Genomic DNA, 14841 nt, shown 5'->3' on the forward strand with positions numbered 1-14841 from the left:
TTGCCTACATATTATGTTCTTAAGTTATCCTATGTACTTATATATACACTATAATGTATATACTTTGGTATGTTTTACATAGATTGGTGTGTATTGGCCAATGACCTACACATATACATGTATACAGAGTATCATTGACCTTTGGTTACATCAGACACGTGACCTCTATTCCCCCAAACCCAATACCGGAAGTAACTAACGTCATACGTCAAATGTTTGAACTGGGAAATACTAAAAACCGAACTAAAACACAATAGAAAGCAAACAAGGCACACATACACACTTTACCGTAAAACTTGGATACCATGAGCTTTATGTAAGAGAAAAAAAAACCAACGACACAAGAGCAAAAACTAAATTTGGAACGTCTACGTCTTTGGTACGTGTACCACCTGGCCATGCTCATCAGTGACGTCACGTTTTATAATTTGCTCATTAGAGGTTATTTACGACCTCTGTAGGGGATATACCCGTAGTTTGTCTATGAAATAGGGGAGAAACCATGGTGTAGGTAACGATGTAATGGGGATCTATGCACTAGTTTATGGTGTAATGGGGATCTACGCACTAGGTAATGATGTAATGGGGATCTATACACTAGTTTATGATGTAATAGGATCTATGCACTAGTTTATGATGTAATGGGGATATATGCACTAGGTTATGATGTAATGGGGATCTATGCACTACTTTATGATGTAATGGGGTATGCATTAGGTAATGATGTAATGGGGATCTATGCACTAGGTAATGATGTAATGGGGATCTATGCACTAGATACTGATGTAATGGGGATCTATGCACTAGTTTATGATGTATTTATGAAATTGTACATAATGCACCCGTAGGTGCGGGGTGGTCTGGAGGGGGAGGGGATGAGTGCAAAAAATCCTGAGCTCAGACCCCCATGCAGATGAAGCTCGTTAGCAGGGGACAGCATCCCATCTAGGAGAGATAACTCCCACAACAAACACCTGCTGGGTTGTAGATAGTTCTTGGCAGTGGCGTAGCCAGGATCGTCTCAAGGAGGGGGGGGGGGTGTTCCAATTTTGATTTGCACCCCCCCCCCCCCTCAAACTTTATATATATACCGATGTAATGGGATGTAATTGGGGATATATGCGCTAGTTAATGGATGTGATGGTAAGTCACCATCTTGCTGTCCTCTTCAAATACTCATTACATACACATTAAAGTAGGATAGTCTTTAACGTCGTCCCCCCTCCCCATTCAGAGACCTACCCCCTTTTTCATGCAGGGTCTCGAGCTTAATTCACCCCCAGGATAATGTCGCAAGTCCTACCCCAGTTCTGGGATAGGGGTCGCAAGTCCTACCCCACTTCTGGGATAGGGGTCGCAAGTCCTACCCCACTTCTGGGATAGGGGTCGCAAGTCCTACCCCACTTCTGGGATAGGGGTCGCAAGTCCTACCCCACTTCTGGGATAGGGGTCGCAAGTCCTACCCCACTTCTGGGATAGGGGTCGCAAGTCCTACCCCACTTCTGGGATAGGGGTCGCAAGTCCTACCCCACTTCTGGGATAGGGGTCGCAAGTCCTACCCCACTTCTGGGATAGGGGTCGCAAGTCCTACCCCACTTCTGGGATGGGGGTCGCAAGCCCTACCCCAGTTCTGGGATGGGGGTCGCAAGCCCTACCCCACTTCTGGGATGGGGGGTCGCAAGCCCTACCCCACTTCTGGGATAGGGGTCGCAAGTCCTACCCCAGTTCTGGGATAGGGGTCGCAAGCAACGTTCCCTCTAAGGGCGAAAAGACAGTGTGCAACACGTATTTTCTGTTCACGCTGTTATAAAAGTCTCATAAAAGGATATATTTATTTTACTAAATCACTGCGCGGCAGCTCAAAACTACTGCGCGGCCACGCACCCGCGCAGCTTTGAGGAAACATTGGTCGCAAGCCCTACCCCACTTCTGGGATAGGGCTTGTGTATTTAAACGTTCATTAAAAACGAGTCAAGCCAACGTTAAGTAAACTATAAAGGCTTAATATGAGATAAAGATATGAAGGCTGAATATGAGACCGAGATCTGAAAGCTGAATGATAAAGATCTGAAGGCTATGAGATAAAGATCTGAAGGCTGTGAGATAAAGATCTAAAGGCTGAATATGAGATATAGATCTGAAGGCTATGAGATAAAGACCTAAAGGCTGAATATGAGATAAAGATCTAAAGGCTGAATATGAGATAAAGGCCTGAAGGCTGAATATGAGATAAAGACCTAAAGGCTGAATATGAGATAAAGACCTAAAGGCTGAATATGAGATAAAGATCTAAAGGCTGAATATGAGATATAGATCTGAAGGCTATGAGATAAAGACCTAAAGGCTGAATATGAGATAAAGATCTAAAGGCTGAATATGAGATAAAGGCCTGAAGGCTGAATATGAGATAAAGATCTAAAGGCTGAATATGAGATATAGATCTGAAGGCTATGAGATAAAGACCTAAAGGCTGAATATGAGATAAAGATCTAAAGGCTGAATATGAGATAAAGGCCTGAAGGCTGAATATGAGATAAAGACCTAAAGGCTGAATATGAGATAAAGACCTAAAGGCTGAATATGAGATAAAGACCTAAAGGCTGAATATGAGATAAAGATCTAAAGGCTGAATATGAGATAAAGACCTAAAGGCTGAATATGAGATAAAGACCTAAAGGCTGAATATGAAATAAAGATCTAAAGGCTGAATATGAGATATAGATATGAAGGCTATGAGATAAAGACCTAAAGGCTGAATATGAGATAAAGATCTAAAGGCTGAATATGAGATAAAGACCTGAAGGCTGAATATGAGATAAAGACCTAAAGGCTGAATATGAGATAAAGATCTAAAGGCTGAATATGAGATAAAGATCTAAAGGCTGAATATGAGACAGAGATCTGAAGGCTGAATTAGCAATCTGTCTAGTAGAAGGGTGGAGGGGGGGGGGGGGGGGGTCACACCAGTTCTAATCCAAGTTAAGGGCAGGTTAAACCCCCCCAAAATACATATTTAAGTCAGAAATGTTGATTTTTGAAAATCTATTGTTTATGAAACTACATTCAATTCTGAACATTTTTGTATAATCATTTTGCAAAATGTCGTAGTGCTAGTATTTTTTATAATTTTTTAATTGAGAGTAATGACGTAATTGACCTATATTAAGCAACATTTAGCAACATAAAATTAAAAACTAACTAAAATAGATGTTCTTATTGCTGAGTAAGAGGCTCCAGATGCAATTTATGTAACTTGGAGGTTTTAAAAATGACTTATTTGGTATAGTTTTCGCTTTTTCTCGTTTTTTTCAAATTTAGTATATTTTTCACTATTTAGCGTTTTTCTCAAAATGTTACTTTTCAACAAAATTATACTAGTTAAATCACTATAACTCAAAAACTACTTGAGATATTTAGCTGAAATTTTGCACACATGTTTACTAAACACTGCTTGCAAAGTTGAACTAAAATAATATCTATATCTTTAAAACGTCTCATTTTATAAATAAATAGTTAAGTCTACTCCCTACTTTTTGGAAATTTTTTAGGTCTCTCAATTTAAAAATTTGGCTAAAATCCATTTTTTTTATTATTTTCTAATTGTTTTAGTTCAACTTTTGTTAATTGCGTATATTACACTATGTTAAAGATTTGAGTTATTCTGACAAACAGAAGCTGTGTTATTTTGATTTCAATGAGAGCTAATTTTGAGTTATTTTACCCTAAAAATGACACTTTTTAGAAAATATTTTCACAAAACCATAACTTTTTAGTGATTTTTTTGCATTTTTTTCATATACTATGTTAGTTACAACTTCCTTATCACTCAAAAAAGTCCTAACACCCAAATTTCAATTTGGGGGTTTAACCTGCCCTTAATCACCCATAAAGCCGCACTACTAAGGCGGGCAACTTGTCAATCCCACAACCCGAAAGTGAACGATGCCATTATGTAATTTTTTTCACATACCCATGCCACCTTTACTTTTGATTTTTTTCTTTGATTAGTTATTTCAGTGTGTCATTCATATCTTAAATAAATGAATAATTAAAGAGAAACATTAACATTACATCTAGTTTTTAAATTGTACCCATAGATTCTTTTTTTTTTGTTGTTGTAGGTGACTCAAGACATTGAATGACTGCGCCCATTGAGAATGTAAAGAAACAAATAAACAAACAGCCTGGAATAGAAGCAGACGACCACAGGTGATGACCGTTTGAATAAATTCTTTGTCGATGAATGGATTCGGCTGATACATGACCACTCCTCATGGTGCCAGCCGTTTGTCTGCGAGGGCTATTGGTCTCCAAGTGGCCTCATTCTACCATTGGTAGAGCCATGAGATCGTTACTATGATTGGTCAGCTTTAGCCATAAGATCGCTGAGCCCTAGGATAATTTCATTTGTCAGCTAGAGCCCTAGGATAATTTCATTGGTCAGCTAGAGCCCTAGGATAATTTAATTGGTCCGCTACAGCCGTATGACCCCCGTTACGGGTCAGCTAAAGCCCTCAGATGACCCCTATCACTGGCCAGCTAGAGCCCTAAGATCGCCACTATGATTGGTCAGATAGAGTCCTAAGATCGCCACTGTGATTGGTCAGTTAGAGCCCTAAGATCGCCACTGTGATTGGTCAGTTAGAGCCCTCAGATCGCTACTGTGATTGGTCAGTTAGAGCCCTAAGATCGCCACTGTGATTGGTCAGTTAGAGCCCTAAGATCGCCACTGTGATTGGTCAGTTAGAGCCCTCAGATCGCCACTGTGATTGGTCAGTTAGAGCCCTAAGATCGCTACTGTGATTGGTCAGCTAGAGCCCTAAGATCGCTACTGTGATTGGTCAGTTAGAGCCCTAAGATCGCCACTGTGATTGGTCAGCTAGAGCCCTAAGATCGCCACTGTGATTGGTCAGTTAGAGCCCTAAGATCGCCACTGTCATTGGTCAGCTAGAGCCCTAAGATCGCCTCTCTACCATGTCTGCCCCTCCCTCCCAGCGTGTAGCTAGAGCCGCCATTGCCGTCTACCTACTGGTCTTCACGCTCTCAACAATCAACTCCGTCCCCACCCCCAACAACGTCACTTCCGACCCCACCCCCAACAACGTTACACCCGTCCCCATCCGTAGAAACACCACCCTCTTCCCCAACCCCAACAACATCAAATCCGTCCCCACGGCCCGACACCCGGGCTCTATGAAATGCCAGAAGTTCAACACCACCGCCAACATCTCCATCGAGGACATGAAACCCATCACCATCACCATGGCGCTCATCGCGGGGGTCGGCATGCGAGGGGACGGGATGATCTACGGCGGCACCTTCATGTTGGCACTGGACGAGCTGAAGCAACAGGCCAATGCCAGTAAACTTCCGGTCACCTTCGACTACATCTTGAGCAACGTCAGCAACATGGAAGTGGAGACCATCAACCGGATGTTGGAGCTGGGCTGCAAGAAGAACGTCTCGGTCTTCATCGGACCTCAGGGGTTCTGTAAGACCGCCGGCATCGTCGCCACGTCCATGTCCAAGCCGTACATCGGATATGTGAGTACAATTTTGTTTAGTGTTTTTGTCTTATATTAGTGAGTAGAATTTTGTTTCGTGATTTTGTCTTATATAAGTGAGTAGAATTTTGTTTCGTGATTTTTGTCTTATATTAGTGATTAGAGTTTTGTTTCGTGTTTTTGTCTGCCTAAATTTGTGAGTAGAATTTGATTTCCTGTTTTTGTCTTATTTTAGATTTGTGAGTAGAATTTCGTTTCGTGTTTTTGTCTTATATTAGTGAGTAGAGTTTTATTTCGTGTTTGTGTCTTATTTTAGATTTGCGAGTATAATTTTATTTCGTGTTTTTGTCTTATATTAGATTTGTGAGTAGAATTTTTTCCCGTGTTTTTGTCTTATTTTAGTGAGTAGAGTTTTATTTCGTGTTTTATTCTAACTACATTTGTGAGTAGAATTTTATTTCGTGTTTTAGTCTGACTACATTTGTAAGAAATTCATATAGTTTTTTCTTCTGACTTTAGATTTGTGAGTACAATGTTATGTGGTGTTTAGGTTGACTTTAGACTTTTAAATAGTGTTTCAATCTGACTATGTTGTAGCTTAAGATATTTTGTAGTTATTTGTATAAAAAATAAAATAAATACAACTAATACCGGATATGTTAATAAGATTGCTATTTTTGGGTGAGATTTAAAACGTCCTGTAGTGAATAAGGGAGGGTGGGGGTTTGGGAGATCAAACTTATTGCAGGAAATTGTAGATAAAAAAAGGTTAATGAATTCAATCGGGAAGTTCCTTTGAAAGTGAAAAGATTGCTTAAATCATTCCGTGATATTCTAGTAGTTGTATGTAATGAGCAGAATAGACTTATTAGCAATACATTCAAAATACAAAAGTGCACATACAATTTGCCAGTGGTAAACTTATTTTGCAAATCCATGTCGGAGATAAGCTAAAACGGTTTAACCCATAAAGGGAACGTGCATTAACGCATTTCAAATCTTTATCGCCTTTCTACGTTCACTTTAAGTGCGAAACATTTCTCCGGCGAAGATTTAAATTCCTGTGGTCTAACACCGCGGTTACACTTGCGATATGTATAGCCACCATACAGGTTTAGAAAAATAATGCGGGAGTGATCTCCCCTAAACTTTCTGGGATATTCTTATATAAAACTTCGGGGGATAGCAACTTGCCATAAAGACATGATTTTTAATCAATTTTAAATACTTAAACTAATTAAAATAGAATAGTGCGGAATATTAGTACTTTATAAATTCATGTGTTTTTTGAGAAATCGTAAAGTACAACTTCCCGTCACCGGAAATTACTCAAAATTTGACAGAAAACATCGAATTAGATCTTTTGCTTATATGTGAAATTAATAGATAACTACAAATTTGGTATTCATGACATTTCATCAAACTAGCTTTAAAGGTACCCAAGTTATAGTGTTCCGAGACATACACACAGAAATACAGACAAGATTGCACATTTTAGTTTTTCCGACACGATGACACATAAAATTCCAAAATTTTTGCTGTATTTAGAATTTTTGCCCGATTAAAATAAGTCCCCTATACTCTGTATGTGATGAAGTACTGAGGTGTAAAACGGTGAAAACTGTCGAAATTTCTCTGTATACGAGAAAGTAAAAAAAAACTTTGCAATAGTAGGCACCCCAATTAAGTTCTGATAAAATTAGCTTATGGCGAAGTTTATTTTTCTAGACGTGTACAGTATACTTGTCGCTAGTGAAAACGCGTTGTAAAAGGACATACAAGTTTCATTCACTTGTGAAATAATAAAAAAAAAACGGTTGTCTTAACGACGGTAACCGTTGCTGTGTATGTGCAGTATGCGAATGTTATGTGGGTAGAGTTGATGGGATTAAATTGAACATATTTTTAATTTAAAAAAAAATTAAATCAATGTCGTGCAAGGGTTTGAATTTTTTTTTTTTTGGAATAAAAGTGCATTTAGATAATTAGGAAATGAAATTTTGGAGTGTTGAAATTACTGTAGCTTGATCAGCGTCGATATGGAAAAATAAACTCCTAGATTTAGTGTAGATTTTTGGACTAAGCTAAGACACCTAGACTACTTTGGGACGCTTTAACAGATCTACTTATATACTAAGCTAAGACACCTAGACAGATCTACTTATATACTAAGCTAAGACATCTGGATTACGCCGAGACACCTACCGTAAGCTGACACTACCAACCCAAGACACCTGTACAACCCGAGGCACCTAGACCAACAGGACACACATAACCAACCTGAGGCGCATAGACAGACACGATGCACATATACCAACCAGATGCACGTATACCAACCCGAGACATCTAGAATCTAGACCAACCCAATACATCTAGACCAACCCTAGACACATAAGCCAACCCGAGACACATAGACCAACCCGAGACACAGACCAATCCGAGACATATAGACCAACCAGACACACATAACCAACCAGACACACATAACCAACCAGACACACATAACCAACCCGAGACACATAGACCAACCCGAGACACATAGACCAACACTAGACACATAGACCAACACTAGACACATAGACCAACACTAGACACATAGACCAACACTAGACACATAGACCAACACTAGACACATAGAACAACCCTAGACACATAGACCAACACTAGACACATAGACCAACACTAGACACATAGAACAACCCTAGACACATAGACCAACCCGAAACACATAGACCAATCCAAGACACACATAAAACCAACCCGATGCACATAAGACGAACCCGAGACACACAGACCAACACTAAGACACACCGACCAGACATAATAGTCCAACAAAAAACTCGAGTATCGTCTAACTGAAGAAAATGTCCTAAAATAGTCCGCCTCGTTTAACGTCTTTTAGGCGGACGCATCTGTAAATTACGACAGCAATTAACGAAACAAAGGTGTCCATTGCATCATTAGGACTAATTAGTCGGTTACTAAGGTCAACAATAAGGGTTGTTGACTGGTTTCCATTTACAGGAAGTAATTTAAATAAGGCAAGGACAAACGTCTTAATAATAACAAAAACATCAGATATACACAAACAAACATCTTTATAATAACGAAAACATAAGACTGATACAAACGTCTTAATAATAACAAAAACATTAGATATACACAAACGTCTTTATAATAGCAAAAACAGTAGACGAACACAAACATCTTTATAATAACAAAAACAGATATACACAAACATCTTAATAATAACAAAAACATTAAACTGATACAAACATCTTTATAATAACAAAAACATCAGGTATACACAAACATCTTTATAATAAAAATATTAGACCGACACAAACACTTTTATAATAACAAAAACATTAGATATACACAAACGTCTTTATAATAACAAAAACAGTAGACGAACACAAACATCTTTATAATAACAAAAACAGATATACACAAACATCTTAATAATAACAAAAACATTAAACTGATACAAACATCTTTATAATAACAAAAACAGATATACACAAACACTTTTATAATAACAAAAACAGTAGACTGACACAAACATCTTTATAATAACAAAAACAGTAGACAAACACAAACATCTTTAAAATAACAAAAGCACTAAAACAATTTTAAAGTATGTATCATCTCCAAAGTATGAAATCCATGGTTATTATTTCCAAGATAAACGTATTTTTCCTTTTTTACTTTCTCGTATATACGAATGATAGAGAAAGTCTTGTAATCGTGAATTTTTTTTAGAGATTTTTGCAAATCTCGACGTTTTACAGCTCCTTGAGTCGGAAAAACATAGTTTTGCAATCTTGTCCGTATGTCTCTGTGTGTTAGTGTATGTGTGTGTGTCTGTGTGTGTTGATAAAATTTTATATATAAGTATTATATCAAAATCGTAGATCCGTATCAACTTTTGAGCGATTTCTGATAACCGAAAGTGGAACTTTTTCTACTTTGAATTTTTTCAAAAGCCTATAACTTGAGTACTTTTTCAGATAGATTAATGAAATTTCACATGTAAGTAAAATATCTAATTCTCTGCCTTCTTTCGAATTTTGATTAATTTCTGTTGACCGGAAGTAGTAATTTTCGCTATTTCCGATTTCTCAAAAAATGCACGTGAATTTATAAAGTACTAATAATATTCCGCACTATTATGCACATTTTATTTGGCGTTCAATTGTTGTGCAATTCTTTTTTCTACGAGTTTTTATTCTATTTAAAAAAAATTAAGTATTTAAAATGGATTAAAAATAAGGTCTATGTCCCGAATTGCCATCCGCTGTTGTTTCATATAAGAATATTCGAGAAAGTTTAGGGGAGATCACTCCCAGTTTATTTAAAATTCATATTAACTTTTATTTTTTGTCTATATATATTAAATTGAAATTCAGACTCTCTTGTTTTGTCCATCGATGTCTTTATATGCAGAGACTGGTAGAATTCGGTCAAAATTGAGTCCGAAGGTTTGACAGTTTACTTTAAGAACAGCGTATATCTAAGAGCCTTCATTCAGAACAGCTATCGGCATAGAAAGTTTTTTTTATAGTTGACATGAACGAAGCAAACATCTTTTGATAAATTTTATTAATGGCAAGAAAATTCGCGTTCTATTTTTCATACCCGCTTCGATTATACCGGCGATTTATTCAAGAGGTTTTTAAATGTAAGCAGAGCAGGTTCGTTACAAAGTAACACAGCACACACACACACAAAAAAAGAATAAATCACACCAATGTTTTGAACAGTGTTTCTTACAGACTTTTTTCTCCGGGGGGTGGGGGGGGGGTGGGGGTGGGGAAGGCATGCCCGGAAGAAACTCTGGTTTTGAAAAGCGTGCCTTGGGACTAATTCTAGGAATAACGCTCCTGATAGGACTAGACATTTAGGCATTTAGAAAACAATTTCTTTTGATTTTATCAGTTAAATGTTTCATTGAATAGTGTTTTTTTTATTACTGCTAATAAAAACGTTCGTGGTAGGTGTAAAAATAAATGTGTAGATGGAAACTAAATAGCTTAACGTGGTGTGTATGGACTTCTGCGAAATGGCAAACACACACAGGTCTAAATGTATACGTCTGTATGTACACATGTTCATCTGCACACGCATATACATCTCAGTTTGAACATGCACGCCAGTATGCACATGCTAGTCTGCAAACACACATATCTTCTGCTTATAGATGTCAGTCTGTACACACATGTCAACAGATGCGTAAACAATGTCAATATGTACACATATCTATACGTACACACACCTATATGTACACACATGTCAAAACGTACACATATCTATATGTACACACATTGTATGTACACACATGTCAACATGTACATATCTACATGTACACACATGTCAATATATACACATATCTATATGTTCATACATGTCAATATGTACACATATCTATATGTATACATATGTCAGTATGTACACACATGTCAATATGTACATACATGTCAATATGTACACATATCTATATGTATACATATATCAGTATGTACACACATGTCAATATGTACACACACATGTCAATATGTACACACACATGTCAATATGTACCCACACATGTCAATATGTACACACACATGTCAATATGTACACACACATGTCAATATGTACCCACACATGTCAATATGTACACACACATGTCAATATGTACACATATCTATATGTACATACATGTTGATATGTACACACATCTATCCGTACACACATTTTATGTATACACACGTCACTCTGTACCCACATCTACCTGTACACTGTACACCCCTCCCCAGGGTTGCGAGGAGTCAGTCATGCAGAGCGGCAACCTGCTGTACATCCACACCAAGTCCAGCATCCTGCACGTCGCCAAGTATGTCGTGTCCGTCATGACGCACTTCAAGTGGACATCCTTCTGGCTGGTCAGGGGCAATAGCATCATCTACACGGAGACCGCTGATAGGATAGAACATTTAGTTGCTGATATGAACATTACGTGAGTTTACAAGTCTTATAGATCATTTAGTTACTGATATGAACATTACGTGAGTTCACATTTCTTATAGAACATTTAGTTACTGATATGAACATTATGTGAGTTTACAAGTCTAATAGAATATTTAATTGCTGATATGAACATCACGTGAGTTCACAAATCTTATAGAGCATAATGTAGGAACACTGTGTGAGTTTGCAATGCTTATAGAGCATTATATAAGAAAATTACGTGAGTTCATACATCTTATAGAACTTTTCTTATAGAACATTATGTAGTAACATTACGTGAGTTCACACATTTTATAGAACATTATGTAGCAGATAGAAACATTACTTTTAAAGTTGTTCAATTTGAGCTATTGTTTGAATGACCATTGCTATGCCAATCTCCGTTTGATCATTTTATGTGTGATGTACCCTGGTTACCTATTGGCCGGTGACCTCAGAGTTTGTATCTCAGAATATTTTTTCTCAGAAAAATAAATTCTATCCCATCCATGTTATCTCACAATCCTCACGTTTTTTGATAACATGATTCAATCCCAGAATAAAAAACAATTCTATCTAATCCATGTTATTTCACAATGCACGCTATCTTTGATCACGTGATTTAATCCCAGAAAAAAAAACAATCCTATCCCATCCATGTTATCTCACAATCCTCAACATTTTTGATCACATGATTCAATCCCAAAAGATAACAACAATTCTATCCCATCCATGTTATTTCACAACACACGTCATCTTTGATCACGTGACTTATGAATATATCCCATCCATGTTATTTCACAACACACGTCATCTTTGATCACGTGACTTAATCCCAGAATAAAACAACAATTCTATCCCATCCATGTTATTTCACAACACACGTCATCTTTGATCACGTGACTTATGAATATATCCCATCCATGTTATTTCACACTACACGTCATCTCAGATCACGTGACTTAATTCCACGATTCCGCAGGATGAAAGACCAGTCCGTGGCCGAAGAGAACGACGAATACATCCCAGCCATGTTCTTCCAGACGTCGAAGTACAGAAAAATTATCGAAGAGTCCAGGAGAGAAACCAGAGGTTAGAGCACACTTACTGTTGGCTGCAAGGGGCGACCGTCAATGACGTCAATAAAGGCGTCGCGAGGCGGGGGCGGGGATGCGGTGCGGACCGGGTGACACCATTTAGGGGTTGACACCATGGCGAAAACTTGCAAAATATGTAGAAGAAATATGTTTTTTGTCAGTTCAATTAAGGGTTAATTAGAATTAATCCACGTGTGTTAGTAACTGACTATAGATAATCATCTTTACTATTAACTGTGCACACTTTACAATTAAAAATTATCACCCGGTGTGTAATTTGTTTGGGGGGGGGGGGGGTGACACCGTGTGGTGCGATACCGGATAACACCCGGCCTCGCAACGCCACTGGACGCCAATCTACTTTAGCCAAATTTGACCTCTATTTTAGCCAAGTTTGACCTCTACTACATGCCCTCACAGTAAAGCCACGCCATCCATCTAAAATAATCTTTTCCATTTTTTTTTATCCCAACCCTCTGCACTTAACCTAACGAAAACAGAATTCAACCCGTTCATTTTATCTTCCGCCCCCTCCACCAAACTAAGGCGTGTGACGTCATTTATTGGCCTTTTTCTCTACGAATTAAACATTGTATAAGCAAGAAAAGTCTATGTAATTATATTAAATTTTTAAAAAATCTGTAAAAAATATGGCCAGCGATAAAATTATAGCTACGTTTGTAAAAATAAAAGCCGTTTGGGAACCATCGATTATACTAATTTATATATATTTTTTGTATCGAATATAAGCCGTTGAAAAGCCGTTTAGAATTATTTTATCAATTCAAACATTTTCAAAAACTGCCCTCAACCTCTCTTTGAAGTCAACAGGAAATCAACACCATGACTCTACTAATCCAAATTAGATAAAAGTGTTTGCTAAATTACTATTATATTACTAATGATTATTTCTTTGACTATTTCTAGCCTTAATGAAACCGGAAGTAATTTTGTACTTATTATACAAATGTTATATAATATTCAATTTTGGCTGAAAAATATGCTTTCTGGCACCAATAAATAAACAACAAACATTTTTGAAGGGATGTTGAGATGTTAAGTGGGATCGTTACAATAAATATTTCACTTTCAACTTATTTCACATTTGATACTCTTGCGAATATCGATAATCGTGTAAAAATGGCGTATCATTTTCTAAGAGCTTTACTAATTTTTTTTTCAATACCTTGATTTAAAAAAAATAGGATAGAAAATTGTAGAAAAAAATATTACAAATTATATGAATTCTACAAATGTGCGTATAATAGCTTGTAAAATTATCACTTTATATAAAGAAACTTCAGTATATTTACTTTTAAAATTCAAGATTGTTTACACGTTTGTATATTTACCTTTTTTGTTTGTCGGTATTCCTTGATCAGAGCATCTAAACTCTGAGTAGAACTTTAATACGTATTTATGTAAAGGAAAATCTTCAAAAAAAAATATTTAGACACAAATTTGTTTAAAGAGGTTTATAAAATGAATGATATATTCATAAGTAAAAATGTATTGGTTTCTGTTGTGCAGCGCAGTCGACTCTCCGTTTTCCAACGGGTAACTGAGTCGTCTAGTGTATTTAAAAAAAAAAATTAAGCATCTATTTGAGTCAACTTTTTATTACATTATATATATATATATATATATATATATATATATATATATATATATATATATATATATACCATTCCAGTGTATGTATACCTGGGGAGCCCCGGAAGCCTAATGCATTTCCTAATGGAGCTGAGTAACGTCTCGGAATCCGGAGAGTATGTCGTGTTGGCGGTTTCCGACTCGGAACTGCCGGAGCCATTTTACAAGTGTAAGTGGACATTTTCTATCAGAACTATTTTATACATGTACATGGACATTTTCTATCAGTACTGTTTTATACATGTACATGGACATTTTCTATCAGAACTATTTTATACATGTACATGGACATTTTCTATCAGTACTGTTTTATACATGTACATGGACATTTTCTATCAGAACTGTTTTATACATGTACATGGACATTTTCTATCAGTACTGTTTTATGCATATACATGAACATTTTCTATCAGAACTGTTTTATACATGTACATGGGCATTTTCTATCAGAACTATTTTATACATGTACATGGACATTTTCTATCAGAACTATTTTATACATGTACATGGACATTTTCTATCAGAACTATTTTATACATGTACATGGACATTTTCTATCAGAACTGTTTTATACATGTACATGGACATTTTCTATCAGT

General features: G+C 36.9%; 1 protein-coding gene across 1 annotated transcript; it reads left to right on the forward strand.

Annotated features, from left to right (window-relative positions):
- Positions 1–4126: 4126 nt before the first annotated feature.
- Positions 4127–14641, forward strand: LOC131933990 (guanylate cyclase 32E). The gene is made up of 5 exons (XM_059290425.1): positions 4127–5544; positions 11303–11502; positions 12475–12584; positions 14283–14411; positions 14619–14641. Exons 1-5 carry the CDS (start codon positions 4975–4977, stop codon positions 14639–14641), a joined length of 1032 nt encoding a protein of 343 aa, XP_059146408.1. The 5' UTR covers positions 4127–4974.
- Positions 14642–14841: the final 200 nt, after the last annotated feature.

Source organism: Physella acuta, unplaced genomic scaffold, assembly GCF_028476545.2.
Source record: "Physella acuta isolate Inbredline_101_S28 unplaced genomic scaffold, ASM2847654v3 ptg002699l, whole genome shotgun sequence".
Classification (NCBI taxonomy): Eukaryota; Metazoa; Mollusca; class Gastropoda; family Physidae; genus Physella; species Physella acuta.